General features: G+C 54.1%; 1 protein-coding gene across 1 annotated transcript; it reads left to right on the top strand.

Moving 5' to 3' along the window:
• Nucleotides 1-1,223: 1,223 nt before the first annotated feature.
• On the top strand, nt 1,224-11,644 carry GNA11 (G protein subunit alpha 11). The gene is made up of 6 exons (XM_006101134.3): nt 1,224-1,428; nt 3,260-3,414; nt 4,005-4,133; nt 6,962-7,091; nt 7,247-7,400; nt 8,894-11,644. Exons 1-6 carry the CDS (start codon nt 1,228-1,230, stop codon nt 9,082-9,084), a joined length of 960 nt encoding a protein of 319 aa, XP_006101196.3. The 5' UTR covers nt 1,224-1,227; the 3' UTR covers nt 9,085-11,644.
• Nucleotides 11,645-16,487: the final 4,843 nt, after the last annotated feature.

The following is a 16,487-nucleotide window of genomic DNA, read 5'->3' as shown; positions in this document are numbered from 1 at the left end:
AAAAGTGGGCTAACCAGGGCCGTGAGAGGCTGGAGCAGGAAGAGGGACCAGGGGCTGCACCGGTGCTGGAGTGGGGCTGGAGGGATCGGAGGCACAGAGGACTCCTGGTTGAATGGCATGTATTGAGACCAGGGCCTCATCTTGAGGCTGAGGTAAGGACACAGCCAGCTGAGTGGCCCCTTCTTGATGGTTTTCCTGACTTTCTGATTCGTCGAGGCAGCAGAGCCTCAGTGTGCCCCTCTCTGAGGTTGGGGGTCAGAGCACTCACCCTAGAAAAGCCCAGGAAGATGGTTGTATCCCCTCATGCTGATTGAGGAAGAAATGAGACACAAAGGGGTTCGGTGATGCATCCATCAGCATGGTTTCCGGAATAGAGAAAAGAGTGGATGTGGTGGTGGGAGGACAGAGAGGTGACACCCAGGCCTCTGGGTGGACATGGGACACAGTGCTGTGGTCACCTGGGGTAGAGCCTTCAGGATGGCTTGATATTGGTTGGGTTACAAGTTTGGAGCTAATCAGAAAGGAGCTTCTTGAGGTGAGGATCCTGAGTCCTACGACTCGATTTGGTCCTCACCGCTGTGGCCTTAGATGCAGATACCAAACTCCTGCTCTCAAGGAGAGTGTTCTGGAAGGACTCATTGAAGACGAGTGGTGGGAGGTCGACAGACATTGTCAGATTAGACAGGGACCCAGGGTGGGCTTGGGAAAGGGCTGCGTGAACTCCAAGGGAGAGGTCACTCAGCCTGACTCGGTAAGGAGGTGGCAGCCTCTGGTGGAGAGACACGTAACTTCTACGGGCCTCCGAACCCTCATATGCAGCCTGTTAAACTGGCGCTCTGCTGACTCGTGCCCAGTGAGGTGGCCACTCACCTGTCACTGTGACCTGGCAGGACACTCAGGAGGATGGGCCTGCCTGCTGTGTGCCTGGGGGCTAAACACCCTGCATATGTCATTCTTCCCTTTTCCGTACCTCAGTTTCCTCTTGTGTAGACCAGGTGCAAGTGGGAGGATGACCAAGGCAAATCTCAGGGATGTGCTTCAAAGAGTGGTCGCCTGTTGGTCAAGTGTGTCCCATGTCTCCTCTGAAGATCGGCGAGCCACTTGGAGCCAGAAGCATGTGTCCCAGAGACTCTGCTACTGGTGTGCTGAGGGAGGGAACACAGGGACATGGTGAGTGTGCGAGCTGTTAGCATGTGGGTCTTGATCCCTGCTCTGTCTCACTGGGCTATGTTGCATGTTACAGGCACAGGTGAGAGCGGGAAGAGCACGTTCATTAAGCAGATGCGCATCATCCACGGGGCTGGCTACTCGGAGGAGGATAAACGGGGCTTCACTAAGCTGGTCTACCAGAACATCTTCACTGCCATGCAGGCCATGATCCGGGCCATGGAGACTCTGAAGATCCTGTACAAGTACGAGCAAAACAAGGTGAGGCCACAGCCTGTGGGGAGGTGCCACCTGGGCAGCACATGGGCTGAAGGGGATGTGGGGCCACAGCTGAGCCCACACATTGTGGAGGAGCCCAGGTTCCCCATCAGGCAGCTGTACCTGCCCCCACTCTAACGGACTGGGGAGCCAGCGACAGGTTCGCTGCCCTGGCATGAGCTGTGCGAGCTCCTGAGTTCTAGTCCCTCAGAGGACGCCTTGTCCTACCAGGCGCTTTACACACCACATTTGGCCGTCTTGTTGAACCCGTGGAGGGGGCACTACCCTCTTGTGTTTTTTTTGTTTGTTTGTTGTGTATGTGTGTGTGTGTTTTTTTTAGTAACAGCTCTGTTGAGATGGAATTCACATAACACAAAAGTCACCCATTTAAAGTGTGCAACTCGTTTTTAACATTCGCAGAGAATCATGTACCCTTACCTTTATTTAATTCCAAAACATTTGCATCTCCCCGAAAAGATGCCCTGGCCGGTGACTCATTTGGTTGGTACGTCGTCCTGTACACCAAAAGGTTGTGGGTTCAATTCTCAGTCAGGGCACGTACCTAGGTTGTGGGTTCAATCCCTAGTCAAAGCGCGTATGAGAGGCAGCCAGTAGATGTTTCTCTCTCACCTCAGTGTTTCTCACTCTCCCTCTCTCTCTAAAATGAATAAACATATCCATGTGTCAGGATTTTAAAAAGAAAGATACTCTGTCCCCATTAGCAGTCACTCTCCATGTCCCTCCCCAGCCTCTGGCGACCATGAACCCACTTCCCATCTTTGTGGATGTGCCTGTTCTGGGCATTTCACATGAATGGAATCACCCAGTGAGGCCTTTTCTGTCTGGCTTCTCTCGCTGAGCATTGTTTTCAAGGTTCATCCACATTGTAGTGAGTGTCAGTGCTTTCTCCTTTTCATGGCAGAATAATAATCCAGTGCATGGATGGGCCACATCCGCCCTTTGATGGACATTTGGTGGTTCTCACTTTTTGGTGCTGTGACATCTGTGAACAAGTTTTATTCGCACACCTTTTCTCATCTCTCCTGGGCCTGTACTTGGTGACACCTGCTCTCCCCAGTGGCTGCCCTGCCAGCTGTGCGCCCATGGCTCTCACTGGTGGCCTCTTCGCCTTTGCTTTCATAGATCTGTTTGCGGAGACTTCTCACATGCCCAGAAGTTCTCCTTGGGCTAATGCATGGCATGGAGTCCATATCTGTCAAAATATGGCTTAAATGAATTAATTTACTTTTAGGCTTAAGAATGCCAGTCAGCCAGATTTCTAATATGTCTCTGATAGGTGTGTTCTTACCTTTACCCCAATTCACAGGTTTTTAGGGACCCCTACCAACCCCACCATTCTGGCTGTGGGGCCACATGTGGGATCAGCTTGAGCCTCTAGCCCATTGGGTCTCGGTTTGTAGGATCTCTTCCAGCTAAGGCCCAGTTCATTGTCTAGTTCACACTTGGACCATAGATGACCATCAGCATCTAGGACAGAACTGGGCAAACTGCAGCCTGTTTCTATAAATACAGCTTGATTGGCACATGCCTCCCCCGCCTGCAAAAGCCCCCTCCTACATAAGGGGACATGGTGGCCCGGCAGGCCCTGCTCCAAAGTGCCCCAGTCTTGGGTTTGCTTTGAGACCTGGCACTGAGGGACACTCGCAGCCGGTCATCCTTGTTGTTTCTCCCTCGTGTTTACACAAAACTAGAGTTTATGGTTCTGACTCTGGTTGGCTGGTGCGGAGTGTGGCCACATCCTAGGACGAGGGATGCACCCCTTGTGTCCAGGCCGTTGGCAAGCCCATGGCCTTTCCTCCTCCTGTCCTCACAGGCCAATGCGCTCCTGATCCGGGAAGTGGACGTGGAAAAGGTGACGACATTTGAGCACCGGTACGTCAACGCCATCAAGACCCTGTGGAATGACCCTGGCATCCAGGAGTGCTATGACCGGAGGCGGGAGTACCAGCTCTCCGACTCCGCCAAATAGTGAGTGAGGCGCTGCCCCGCCAGAGAATGGTCTGAAGGTCACGTGGGTCCTAGTCAGGGTCCTGGGAAAGAGAAAGGACCTTGGGGGAAACTGAAGCAACCTGGAAAAAGGGTGGACTCAGTTAATGACACTGAATATTGACTGGTTAGTTGTGACAAATGCACTAAATTAATTGAAGATGTTCGTGGTAGGGAAGGTGGGTGTGTGCTGGGAATTTCTGTTGTGTCTCTACAACTTTCCTGTGGCTCTGAAATGACCCTAAAATAGTAAATTCATTTCTGAAAAGTCCCCGTCCAGCCGGGCAGCCTCTCTTGGAAACCCTGGCGCCTGTTCTCTAGAGCGGCATCCTGGGCAGCTCTGTTAGAGTCCCTCCCAAGTCTTTCCCTGGTCAGCATCATTATGTCCCATGAGACCCAGAGAATGACCTGCCCCTTCCTGTCCAGGTTGGGGGTGGGGAGGCCTTGTTCCATCTTTTCCCGAGTATTCCTGGCTGTTTCAGGTGAGACCCCTGCAGGCCCCTCCTGGTTGCTTGGGATGTCCCCTCCCCTCGCAGCCAGGCCTGAGCAGCCCTATCCCTGCTCTGTTGCAGCTACCTGACCGATGTGGACCGCATTGCCACCTCGGGCTACCTGCCCACCCAGCAGGACGTGCTGCGGGTCCGTGTGCCCACCACCGGCATCATCGAGTACCCTTTTGACCTGGAGAACATCATCTTCAGGTGCCTGTGCCCTGGTTTCCTGGGAGTGGTGGCCCCTGGGGAAGCCTGGGGCTCTGCAGGCTGCTGTGAGGGCTGTTCGTTCCCAGACCCAGAGCCCCTGTTGTGGGGGCAGCAAAGATCCTGGTCTTTGCCCTCAGGGAGCTTATGGTCCAGGATGGGAGATAAGATTTATGAATAAGTAACTATCTCCAGTTTCAGAGTGAGCCAGGCACCAGTGACTGTTGCGGCTGGCCAGAGGTGGCCTCGGGGAGGCGGCCTGTTGGTGGGGCCTTTGCAGTGGAGTGTGTGTGAGAGGGTGCTGACTTGTGCAGGAGTGGGTGGGTGGTCTGGAGTTCCTACCAGAGCAGGGGTGCTGTGGAGCAATTGAGGGTTCCTGCAGGCCCCTTGTCCAGCTGTGCCCTCATCCAGCTACACTGTTGTCTGGTTGTGTGATCAAGAAGGCAGGCCAGGGGCCTTGGCACCAAGCTTATGGTCTGGCACTGATCGGAGCTCAGGTGTCATCGAAAGATGGCCTAATTGGCCTGATGTGTGAGATGGGCCTGGCCCCAAAGGGCGGACCTCGTGTGGAGACCTGGCCCCCGGGGGCCCAGGTTTTAGCCCAGCTGCACTGGGGAGGCTCATGCCCCAGAAAGGCTGTGACCCCAAACACTTTGTCCCTGATGGCATTCCCCAGACTGGCTGCAGCTGCCATCATGTGCCTGGCATCCGAACCAGGGCTCTTGGCCTGTCACCACCCTCCTGCTCTTCATAGTCACCCTGGCATGTCCGCCGTCCACCTGTGCTTGTTGGAGTCTCCTCTGTGAAATCCCCACCAGGTGGATTTGCCTCTGCTAGCCATGGTGGCAGCCTGCGTCTCAGCCCGTCCCGGGGCCATTTCTGTCTGAGCCCTGCCTTCCACACAGCAGTGTGTGTCTGTAGGAGGCGGCAGCTGTAGGAACACCTGTCTTCTCCAGTTCAGGTTGGGGGCTTGGGAGCTGCTTTCCCTTATAGCCTTTGTCTTCCTTTTTAAAAATAGAGTCTTTTCCTATTATAAAAACGTAGGGACCCTGGCCAGTGTGGCTTCGTTGTTTGGGCATTATCTGTGCACCAAAAAGTTGCTGGTTCAGTCAGGGCACATGCCTGGGTTGTGGGCTCAATCCCTGGTAGCGGGCGTGCAGAAGGCAGGTGATCGATGTTTCACTCTCCCTTCCTCTCTCTCTAAATATCAATTGTAAGAAATCTTTAAAAACCTGGGGAGTTCAGCCCTGGCTGGTGTGCTCAGTGGGTAAAGCGTTGGCTCGTGCACTGGAGGGTTATGAGTTCAGTTCCCGGTCAAGAGCATGTACCTGAGTTGCAGGTTCCATCTTCAACCCCAGTTGGGGCTTGTGCAGGAGGCAACCCATCAATGTCTCTCTCACACTGATGTATCTCTTTCTCTTTCCCTCTTTCCCTCTCTTCCTCCCTTCCACTCTTTCTAAAAATCAATGGAAGCCCTAGCCAGTTTGGCTCAGTGGATAGAGCCTCGGCCCATGGACTGAAGGGTCCTTGGTTCAGTTTCGGTCAAGGGCACGTACCTTGGTTGCAGGCTCAATCTCTGGCCCTGGTCAGGGTTCATGTGGGAGGCAACCAGTCGATGTGTCTCTCTCACATCGATGTTTCTCTCCCTCCCTTCCACTCTCTTTAAAAATCAATAGAAAAATATCCTTGGGTGAGAATTAACAAAAAAGATAAATAAATATCAATGGAAAGAAATGTCCTCGGGTGAGAATTAACAACAGATAAGAGAAATCCCCTGTAACTAACCCTGTCTCTCAGACATCGTCCCCAGTCCCGCCCCCCTCCCCCTTTTTGTTTCTGGACCTCTTGTGTTTTACCTGCTTCTCATGCTGCATAGTGAACTTTGCAGCCTGCTGTGTTCACCCAGTAACAGGACACACAGCTTCGCTCTCTGTGGCTGTCCCTTTGTCCCCTCACAGTTACTGACGCGTGTTTGTCAACAGAGGCCGCAACTAGGGCTAGTGTTTTATAGACAATGCTGCGTCACGACCAATGAGGGGAGGGTGTTTCCAGATGCGGGATGTGGGGTCCAAGGGTGGGCCCACATTGCGGGTCCCACTGGGTTCGCACCTCACATCCACACACAGTGCCTGTCCACTGGGCACTTTATTTTTTTAATATGTTTTTATTGATTTCAGAGAAGGAGAGAGAGAGAGAAACATCCATGATGAGAGAGAATCATTGATCAGCTGCCTCCTGCACGGCTCTTACTGGGGATCGAGCCCACAACCTGGGCATGTGTCCTTGACCGGAATCGAACCTGAGACCCTTCAGTCCAGTCTGCAGGCCGACGCTCTATCCGCTGAGCCAAACTGGCTAGGGCTCCACTAGGCACTTTAGACCAAGGGCTCCTGTTAGGGCAGAAATCAGATGTGAGGCCTGTTCCCACAGATCTGGGGGGGCTCTGATGGCCCTGCAGATATGGGAGACTGCTGGTTCCCACAGATATGACAGGTCCTCGTGGCTATAACATGTATTGGGGGTACTCTTAAGGCTCTAATGGGTTTTAGGGGGCTGTTGGGATCTAACAGGTATTGAGAGGCCCTGTGGCTCTAATGGATATTGGGGGCTCTTCTGCCTCTGATATGTATCGGGAGACCCTCAGGGCTCTAATGGGTATTGGGGCACTCATGACTAACTGATATTGGTGTATTCTTGGGGCTTTAATGGGTATTGGAGTGTCTGTGACTCTAGCAGACAGAGCCATGCTGGTGGGGAGGGGCTTGCTGGGGGAAGTAGTGCTATTTGCAGAGCCCAGCACTGAGCCCCTGTGGCACGCCTGTCCCCCGCAGGATGGTGGATGTGGGAGGACAAAGGTCCGAGAGGAGGAAGTGGATTCACTGCTTTGAGAATGTGACATCCATCATGTTCCTCGTGGCCCTTAGTGAATACGACCAAGTCCTGGTGGAGTCAGACAACGAGGTGAGACGCCCTGCCCAGCGCTTGGACTGCCAAAGGGAGGGAGGCCCTGGGTAGCAGTGAGGGGCTCCCCTACTCACCAGCCCCTGGTCCTTCTGAGGGCTCTGGATGAGGGCAGCTCCCAGGGCCTCGTTGATCCCGGAGCCTTCCCTCTACAGAACCGCATGGAGGAGAGCAAAGCCCTGTTCCGGACCATCATCACCTACCCCTGGTTCCAGAACTCCTCAGTCATCCTCTTCCTCAATAAGAAGGACCTGCTGGAGGACAAGATCCTGTACTCCCACCTGGTGGACTACTTCCCCGAGTTTGATGGTGAGCCCGGGGGATCCTTGCCTCTCGGTGCCCCATCCTCCCTGCACGGCCCGCGCAGAACCAGGAGGTGTTCCAGAGCCCCGAACCTGACCGGTCTATCGGGGAGGCGCGCTAGGTGTCTCCAGCACAACCCTTAACCTCTTTGGGCCTTGGTGCCTTCATCTGACACGAGGAAGGTGGTTCCCTCAGGCCTGAGCATGGTCAGTGAGGCCAGAGCTTCCCGTGGCCCCGCACTATATTCTCATTGCTTCCTCCAGGACCCTCCCAAGCAGAAAGGCCTTGTCCCCAGGGAGAGCATCATCTGTGGGAGGGGGCACCTTGCAGTCGGTACACAGCAATAGGAATGTTCAGCTCCCAGTCCGCCACTCAGTGGCCTGTCCCTGATTGCCCACGCAGAGTGAGAAGTTCATGTGGGCTCAGTGGCCCGGCCATAAGGAGGAGTGTGGTGCTGGGAATAAAGAGTGACCCGGGACAGCCGTCCCAACCCCTCCCTGGATCAGCTGAGCTCCTAATGGAGGGCAGACAACTCCTGTGTGAACCATCCCAGCTTTCGGCACCCCCATTCTGTTGTGTGTGAGCTGTAGCTGTCTCCCCAGGGCGCTCAGCCACTCCCTCCCTCTAAGGCAGGTGGTGGTGCCCATGCTGGGTGCCCATGCTTGTTAGGAGAGCAGGGATCATGGATGGGACATGTCCCTAAGCGCTACTGCCTGTGAAACACAGGGTGCAGCCTTTGAGTTGGGGGTGACAGGCTTGGCCTGACCGGTCATGGGGGGGCCTTGTGATCTGGGCCATTGGCTCCTGCCCTAAAAACCTGAGTGAGGCTTGGCAGGGATTAGGGTGCTAGGCTCTGAGCTCAGTCCTCTGGGCCTCTTGGGGCGGGGGGTGAGAGGGGAGTGTTGGTGGGGCAGACAGGAACTCTGTTGGAGGGAGAGTAGGAGGTTAGCTGGGAAGGGACAGTGGAGATGATGGACCAAGACTTAGGGTGGGTGCAGACCATAGACAGGAAGGACCAAAATTGTGGGCAGAAGCCTCTGGGCAAGGGTGTGGACAGTTGGATGGACAGCCAGGCTGGGGTGGCAGCTGTTTGTATGTGCAAAGGTGTGTGGGTGTGCATGTAGGTCTGGGCACATGTGTGTGGATGCATGCCCGTGTGTGGATGTGGGTGTGTATTTGTGGTGCAGTGTGAATGAAATCCGGTGAAGTGAGGCTGAAAGGAAGGTTGGCCTCAGTTTGGAGGTGATGGGAGCATCCCGTGTGCACAGCAAGTGGTGGTCCCAGCTAGGTGGGGCCAAGGGCCAAGTGGGTGGAGATGAGTGAGGGGCTGTGCAGACTCCGTGCACACCCTCACGCAGAAAGCTGCCTCCTTTCAGACACATCTCAGCCCAGGAGCCCGTGGCATAAGCTACCCTACATGGCTGGCACCCCAGTCCCCGTCCCTTGTCCCTTGCACGACAGGCCTGGGCCGCCTGACTAATCCGCCTCCCCTCCCCCAGGGCCTCAGCGGGATGCGCAGGCTGCCCGGGAGTTCATCCTGAAGATGTTTGTGGACCTGAACCCCGACAGTGACAAGATCATCTACTCGCACTTCACTTGCGCCACTGACACGGAGAACATCCGCTTTGTCTTCGCGGCCGTCAAGGACACCATCCTGCAGCTCAACCTGAAGGAGTACAACCTGGTGTGACCCTGTGGGGAGCCCACGGGACAGACCCTCCTGTGTGATGATGTGACAGCGGCTTTGACCGCAGAGGAGCTGATTTTTTTTTCATATTTTTAACAAATGGTTTTTATTTCACAGTTATCAGGGGATGTACATCTTTCTTTCTATATACTTCGTGCACCTTTCACCTTTTGTCAGCGGCACAGGCTGCCTTTTTCTGGCCTTGACTGTGGCTCGCCTTTTTCTAGAAAAAAAAAAGGAAAAAGAAAAAAAAAGAAAAATGAGACAAGCGGAGATGAGACAAACAAGTGCCCTGCCCCCAGCGCCTCCAGGCCTTCCTTGGCCCCCGACCTCGGCCCCAACCCCTTGGGGTTGCACCTTCGGCCACCGGCCACCGTGGGACAGAACCGCCCAGCTGGCCCTGGTCCCTTGATGTGGGGACGTGGGGACGTGGAGACTGTGACTGATCTTTCTTCCTTTTTTTAAGTTATTGCCATCTTTACGACGACGCTGTATTTTTGCTCACTGGACTCCAAGAAGTGGGGGTGGGTGGCTCCCCCTGTTGCCCACCCTGGGAAGTGCCTAACCATTTTTTTATTTTATTTTAAAGGAAAAACAAAAAGTATAAGGGCTCCTCTGCAGTGAAGATATCTCTGGACCCTGTCTCAGCCTCTGGTGGTTGCCTGGTCCTGGGCTTGAGGGGTCCTCTGAACTGTGTCTCCAGGGCCGTCTGGCCTGCTTGGAGCTCTCCCTGTGTGCCCGAGGGTCATGTGCTCAGCACCCAGGCCGGAGAGCGCCCGTGGGAGCCCACATGGCCCGGGCGTCAGGAGAGGGCCCACTTGGATGAGAGTCACTTTTGCTTTCATTCCATTTTGTAGCCAATTTGGAAACGGTGGTGACTGTGGGCTGGGGACTTTTTCCGAATATTCTCAGGTCTGTTCCCACGAAGCAGAGAGAGGTTGAGGGAGAGTCCCGTGGTGGTTCCCAGGCGCGGTGGCCGCCGTGGCACGCACTTGCTGACCCCTGGGAATCAAGCAGGCAGCAGGGGCACTTTGCCCAGAGCTGTTGAGGGTCGCGTGGGAGCCAGCAGCTGGCACCTTGGCCCTGGGCGGCCTCCAGGCCATGGTCATGCATCAAGCCAGAGCCATGGCTGCCTGGCCTAGGTCCCCCTCCCAGGGGGCTCTGAGGGCAGCACAAGCAGGGGGCTGGTCTTTTGAGGGGAGGGAGTTGGCTTTTCATCTGACGTAGACTGAACACTACAGTGTTTGTTTTGTTTTGCACAGTGGAAGGGGAACGGACCCACTACACCTGGACCCTAAAATAGCAGTCTGTGTGGCTGCTCCTTGTTGGGGCCATTGACAAATGCAAAAGAAACAACATAAAAATCGAACCCACCCAAAGAGCCAGTCCTGGGTGGCTGGCCCCTCCTTCCTCCTCTCCCCATCCCACCAGCAGGACAAACCAGGAAGGCCTCAGGGCAATGGGGAGCCAAAGACAGGCAGAAGTTGGGGGTGGCTACATTCCTGGTAATCAGCTCCATCTGGGGGCAGAATGAGCTGGGGACCCCCAGCTTCTCAGCCAATTTTCCAAAAAGGGTCCTTTTTGTGCCATGTGTCTGTTTGAGAGGGTTGAACATAACCCCATTCTTGCCCTCAGTGGGGGGAAGCAGGTGGTACTGCTGGCGGTGGGCCTGTGCGAGGACTTGAGGTCCTCATAGGGAGGCATCTTGATGTCCTAGCACCTCTCAAGGGTCCAGATCACAAAAAGGGAACTGGATTGGACTCTTGAGAGGTGCATGAGCATGTGGGGAGGCACCGGGAGAATAGCTCCTCTTAGAGAGGAGGCAGTGTGCCAAGCATCCCACAGCCCAAGGCTGGCTAAAGCCCCTAGCCCCTCTCCCCCACCCCCACCCCCTTACTGGGCCTTCTGGAACACCACGGGCCTGGCCCCACTCCAGGAGCTGAGGGCAGGGCCAACCCGTGTCCCGGGGGGAATCCAAGACCAGTTCTGTGCCAGTGCCAGCCGGGGCCAGAGGTCCCGGTCCCATGCAAGGTTGGTCAGTGTCTTTGATTTTCAACCTGATGAACTCCTCCTAATGCTTTCTCTCACGTGCCAACCTCCCAGCTCCTCCCACTGTGTCCGATCGCCCTGCAGTATAGCCATTCCCCGGCATCCAACTCCTGGAGAGACCTGAGACGTCTTAGTGCCAATGCCCCTAGCGGCAGTGCAGGAACTTCCGGCTGGTGGGGTGAACACTGTCGGGTTATACTTGTATATTACACAGTCCTGATTTCAGACGATTTAAACCTTAACCTATTTAAAAAAATATTATATAAAATGCTGTTTTTAAACCTTTTGTCATTTGAAATGCATGTATTGTCACGTGTGCTGGGGGATGGGTGCAATTAGCTGGATGCCAACCGATGGCAGAAGCTGTCCTGTCCAGGTCGGTGGGCGGCAGGCTCTGCTCATGTGTCGGGGCCCTGACCCCTTAATCCAGAGATGCCTGATGGAAGTTGACTTTTCATATCTTTCTCCTGAAATGAATTGTTTTAAATTGGAATAAATCTTGTTCCTAAATGCTGCAGCCCCTCTGGATTATTTCCTCTTGCTGGCCACAGGGATGGGTGGGGGGCAGCGGAGGGGCCCTGAAGGTCCCAGGGTTGTCACCTGGTCCCCAATGGCTAGCCTGGCTCCTGGCACCTTCAGACTGGAATCTGAGCTCATGGCACCCATTGCCATGACTTCCTTTGGAAGGACTTACGTTCTGGGCTGGGATGGGGGCGCCAGGGCCCTGCTCTGAGGTCTGAGTGCTGGAGCATCCTGCAAGGGAAGTACCTCCTGCCCTGGCTGGGTTTATTAAGAGTGTCGTCCCAACATGCCCGGATTCTGGGTTTGATTCCCATTGAGGGCACATAAAGAATCAACCAATGAATGCATAAATAAGTGGAACAATCCGATGTCCCTCCCTCCCTCTCCCTAAAATCAAGGAAAGAAAAGCACTTCTTTTTGTGGGCAGAGACCGACATGCCGCTCAGTGGGAGATAGGAAGACAAAGCCCCCACCTTTCTGTAACTGAAGATGCTGGACAGCAGGTTCTCTGCAGCCTTTTTTTTTTTTCAGTTACTTTCTTTTCTAAAAATTTTAATCGTAAAGAGATAACAAAATTTACCATCTTAACCATTTTTTAGTGCACAGTTCAGTGGCATTAAGTATATTCACACTGTGGTGTGACCATCCCCACCATCTATCTCCAGAACTTTCTCATCTTCCCAAATTAGTGTTCCCATTAAACCGCCGGTTCTCAACCTGTGGGTCGCGACCCCTTTGGCGGTCGAACGACCCTTTCACAGGGGTCGCCTAAGACCATCCTGCATATCAGATATTTACATTATGATTCATAACAGTAGCAACATTACAGTTATGAAGTAGCAACGAAAATAATTTTATGGTTGGGTCACAACATGAGGAACTATTTAAAGGGCCAGAAGGTTGAGAACCACTGCATTAAAAACTAATCCCCTGGCACCCACCGGCTGCTTTCTGTCTGTGGATCTGACTCCTCTAGGGACCTCCTGTGGGTGGGATCACACAGTATTTGTCCTCCTGTGTCTGGCTTATGTCACTGAGCGCCATGTCCTGGGTTCGTCCCTGCGGTAGCAGGTGACAATGCCCTTTCCTTTTAAGGCTGAGTAGCATTCCCTCGTCTGGATGATCCGCACTGTTTGTCCATTCACCCATCCATGGACACCTTGGGGCCTTTGTGGATAATGCTGTGAACATGGGTGCACAACATTCTATTGTGGAATTTCTGGGTCGCATGGAAACTCCATGTTTAACTTTTTTTAGGAACTGCTGTTCTGCTTTTCACGGTGGCTGCCCCATTTCGATCCCCACCCGCCGTGTACAAGAACTCCAACTTCTCCCATCCTCCTCCAGTTACGTTTACTCATTCATCAGCGGGATATGCCTTGAAAGCCCCCTGTGTGCCAGGCACTGTCCTAGGCATGGTAGATAAGGGGGGGTGAGTGGGGGGAGACCCAGTTCTTGTGACAAGCAGAGCAGGGAAGTGGGATGAACGACAGTAGCCGTTTCAGACCGGCTTTTCAGGGAAGGCCTTTCTGAGGGGACGTGGGGGAAGGAGCCGTGCTGTGGCCTGAGGGGAGGGCTTTCCAGACAGGAAACACCTGTGCCAAGGCCCCGGGACAGGACTGTAGCAGGAGGAACAGCCAGGAGGCCCTGTGGCTGGCACAGAGTGAGTGAGGGAGAGAGGGAGGAGAGGACAGGGAGCGGACGGGGGCAGGTCGTGCAGGGCCTTGTGGGTCAGGAAGGGGATTTAGGGTTTTATTCTGAGTGAGGTGGGTGCTCTGGCGGGCTGTGGCCAGAGGGAGGGAGCGCGCTCTGGAGCCTGCTGTGGGGAGGACAGACGGGAAGGGAGATGCACGCCCTGACTGGAGTGCCCACGGGTGCCCTCCGGTGGCCGATACAGGGAGGACAGACTTGGGAGGAGGCGGGCCGGGGGTGAGAACTTGGGACCGTGTTGGAGGGGACGGAGATGTTCCAGGTGGAAGAGGATGGGGCTGGACTACGTGAAGGCTCAGGAGGGAAGCTGGTTGGGAGGTCAGTCTGGGAAGGGAACCTGGTTGAGGCTGCCTGTGCATCTGGGCGTCACCCAGACTTCATGCCCTCTATGGCCAGCTGGGGCCGCTCTCGTGCTGTCGCACTTACCTGCGGGCTCTACCAGGCATCCACTAAGAGGAGTCCTGTCATCACCCAGGTTCCACGTGGGAAACCGAGGCAGGAAAAAGCCAGCCCTTTGCCCTGATGGTAGACCAGCACTTTCTGGGTCTTGGCACCAGCTGCGACCTGTCTAGCCAGGTGGGGTTGAGGCAAAAAGACGTGGAAACGTATGGTCCTTGTTTCAAAATGAGGATAATTTCGGCCTGGCTGGCGTGGCTCAGTGGTTGAGTGTTGACCTATGAACCAGGAGGTCACATTTCGATTCCCGGTCGGGGCTCATGCCCGGGTTGCAGACTCAAACCCTGGTGTGCAGGAGGCAGCTGATCGAGGATTCTCTCTCATCAATGATGTTTCTATCTCTTTCTACCTCTCCCTTCCTCTCTGAAATCAATAAAAAATATATTTTAAACAATTAGGAGAATCTCAAGACTAAAAACCTTCTGAGCCAGGGTCCTATGTCCAGGAAGCCGGCCCTGCTGACCAGCAATGGACACTTCGTCTGTTTCCACCTTTTGGCTCCTGGGAATAATGCTGCTGTGAACACGGGTGTGCAAGTGCCTGTCTGAGTCCCTGACTCCTATTCTTTGGGATGCATGCGCAGAGGTGGACTTGCTGATGGAGACTTTTTTGTCTTATCCAAATAAATAGCTCATCAGTTCATAAAAGGAGGGGAGGCCTCGCCTGTGTGGCTCTGTGGTTGAGTGTCAACCTATGAACCTGGAGGTCACGGTTCCATTCCAGATCAGGGCACCTGCCTGGGGTTTCAGGCCCGATCCCCAGTAGGGGGTGTGCAGGAGGCAGCTGATCAATGATTCTCTCTCATCATTGATGTTTCTATCTCTCTCTCCCTCTCTCCTCCTCTCTCTGAAATCCATAAAAATAGTTTAAAAATAAATAAATAAAAGGAGGGGGTGGACCTTTGTATCTGAGCCTTGGACCACTCCTGGGGTGGGGGTGGGGGCATGGCTTTGGATGTGGCTAAGAGCAGGGTCCAGGGACCCAGGGACTGTGGCCTTCAGTGGCAAATAATCCCATCAGCTGAGGAGTGGGAGGGACTTTGAAAAACTGTAAATAGCCAATTCTTTTTTTTTTTTAAATACATATTTAATTGATTTTTTACAGAGAGGAAGGGAGAGGAATAGAGAGTTAGAAACATCGATGAGAGAGAAACATCGATCAGCTTCCTCCTGCACACCCCAAACTGGGGATGTGCCCGCAACCAAGGTACATGCCCTTGACCGGAATCGAACCTGGGACCTTTCAGTCCGCAGGCCGACGCTCTATCCACTGAGCCAAACCGGTTAGGGCTAAATAGCCAATTCTTTATTAAAACATAAGGGACATTAAAAATATATATATATGTATATGGATATATATATATATATATATGTATATATATTTTATTGATTTCAGAGAGGAAGGGAGAGAGAGAGAGAGGTAGAAACATCAATGATGAGAGAGAATCATTGACTGGCTGCCTCCTGCACACCCCCTACTGGGGATGGAGCCCGAAACCTGGGCATGTGCCGTTGACCGAAATTGAACCCGGGACCCTTCAGTCCACAGGCCGATGCTCTATCCAGTTTGGAATATAGCTCTATCCAAACTGGCCAGGGCTATATTCACGTTTTATGCTTTTCTCTCTGTGTGTATGTGTTTCAAACATGCACACAAGCCCAGCCGCCGTGGCTCAGTGGTTGAGCGTCAAACTATGAACCAGGAGGACATGGTTTGATTCCTGGTCAGGGCACATGCCGAGGGTTGCGGTTCAGTCCCCGGTGTGAGGTGTGCAGGAGGCAACCGATCAATGATTCTCTCATTATTATTTTTAAAAAATATATATTTTATTGATTTTTTACAGAGAGGAAGGGAGAGGGATTGAGAGTTAGAAACATCAATGAGAGAGAAACATCGATCAGCTGCCTCCCGCACACTCCCCACTAGGGATGTGCCCGCAACCCAGGTACATGCCCCTGACCGGAATCGAACCCGGGACCCCTCAGTCCGCAGGCCGACACTCTATCCACTGAGCCAAACCGGTCAGGGCGATTCTCTCATTATTGATGTTTCTATCTTTCTCCCTCTCCCTTCCTCCCTAAAAAACAAAAAAACCTGCCTCCCCACCCCCCAAAAAACACGCGCACACACTCACCCTGGTGCTCCCCAATGAACTAACATGTGACAATGTCCCCCGCCCGGTGCCTGGCCTGGGCAAGGAACCAGTTTGCCTTTTGGGGAACTGAAGGGAGTTTTGTTTTGAAGCCGGAGAAATGCAGAGAGGCCGGGCCCAGCAGGCAGCGAGGGAGCGGGTGGATTTCTGAGGTCAGTGAGGATGCGGAAGGTGTGAGACCAGGGCCGGGCACCCGGTCCTGCTGCTGGGAGTGGGCAGCGGGCAGCTGCCCAGAGACGTGGCCCTCGGATCCTGGGCCGCTCTGCATTTCCGTCCGCTCTCTGGTCTGTGACTCAGCCCGGCCTTCTCTGTTGCCCAGCTGGTTATTTCTGTTCTGTGCCGCCCTCCAGCTCTGTGCAACCCAGACTGATTTCTGCTTTTCTTCCCCGGCCTGGCAGAGGGAGTCACCCTGACCTCCTAGGGCTGCCAGCGGGGTGCGGGTGGGTGTGGGGGGTAGCACAGTGCCTGCCTGCTCAGTGACCTGACTGGGGGGGGGGCTGGGGGGGCCATCCAGCAA

Source organism: Myotis lucifugus, unplaced genomic scaffold (assembly GCF_000147115.1).
Source record: "Myotis lucifugus unplaced genomic scaffold, Myoluc2.0 scaffold_342, whole genome shotgun sequence".
Classification (NCBI taxonomy): Eukaryota; Metazoa; Chordata; class Mammalia; order Chiroptera; family Vespertilionidae; genus Myotis; species Myotis lucifugus.
Note: the sequence above shows the minus strand (reverse complement) of the source record. Positions and strands in the feature narration are given on the sequence as shown.

Excerpts from the sequence above, each read along its gene's own strand:
- GNA11 (XM_006101134.3), top strand. The coding sequence starts at position 1,228 with ATGTTGCATGTTACAGGCACAGGTGAGAGCGGGAAGAGCACGTTCATT. Across the intron at positions 1,429-3,259 it reads ACAAGTACGAGCAAAACAAG|GCCAATGCGCTCCTGATCCG; the intron begins GTGAGGCCACAG and ends CTGTCCTCACAG. Across the intron at positions 4,134-6,961 it reads CTGGAGAACATCATCTTCAG|GATGGTGGATGTGGGAGGAC; the intron begins GTGCCTGTGCCC and ends TGTCCCCCGCAG.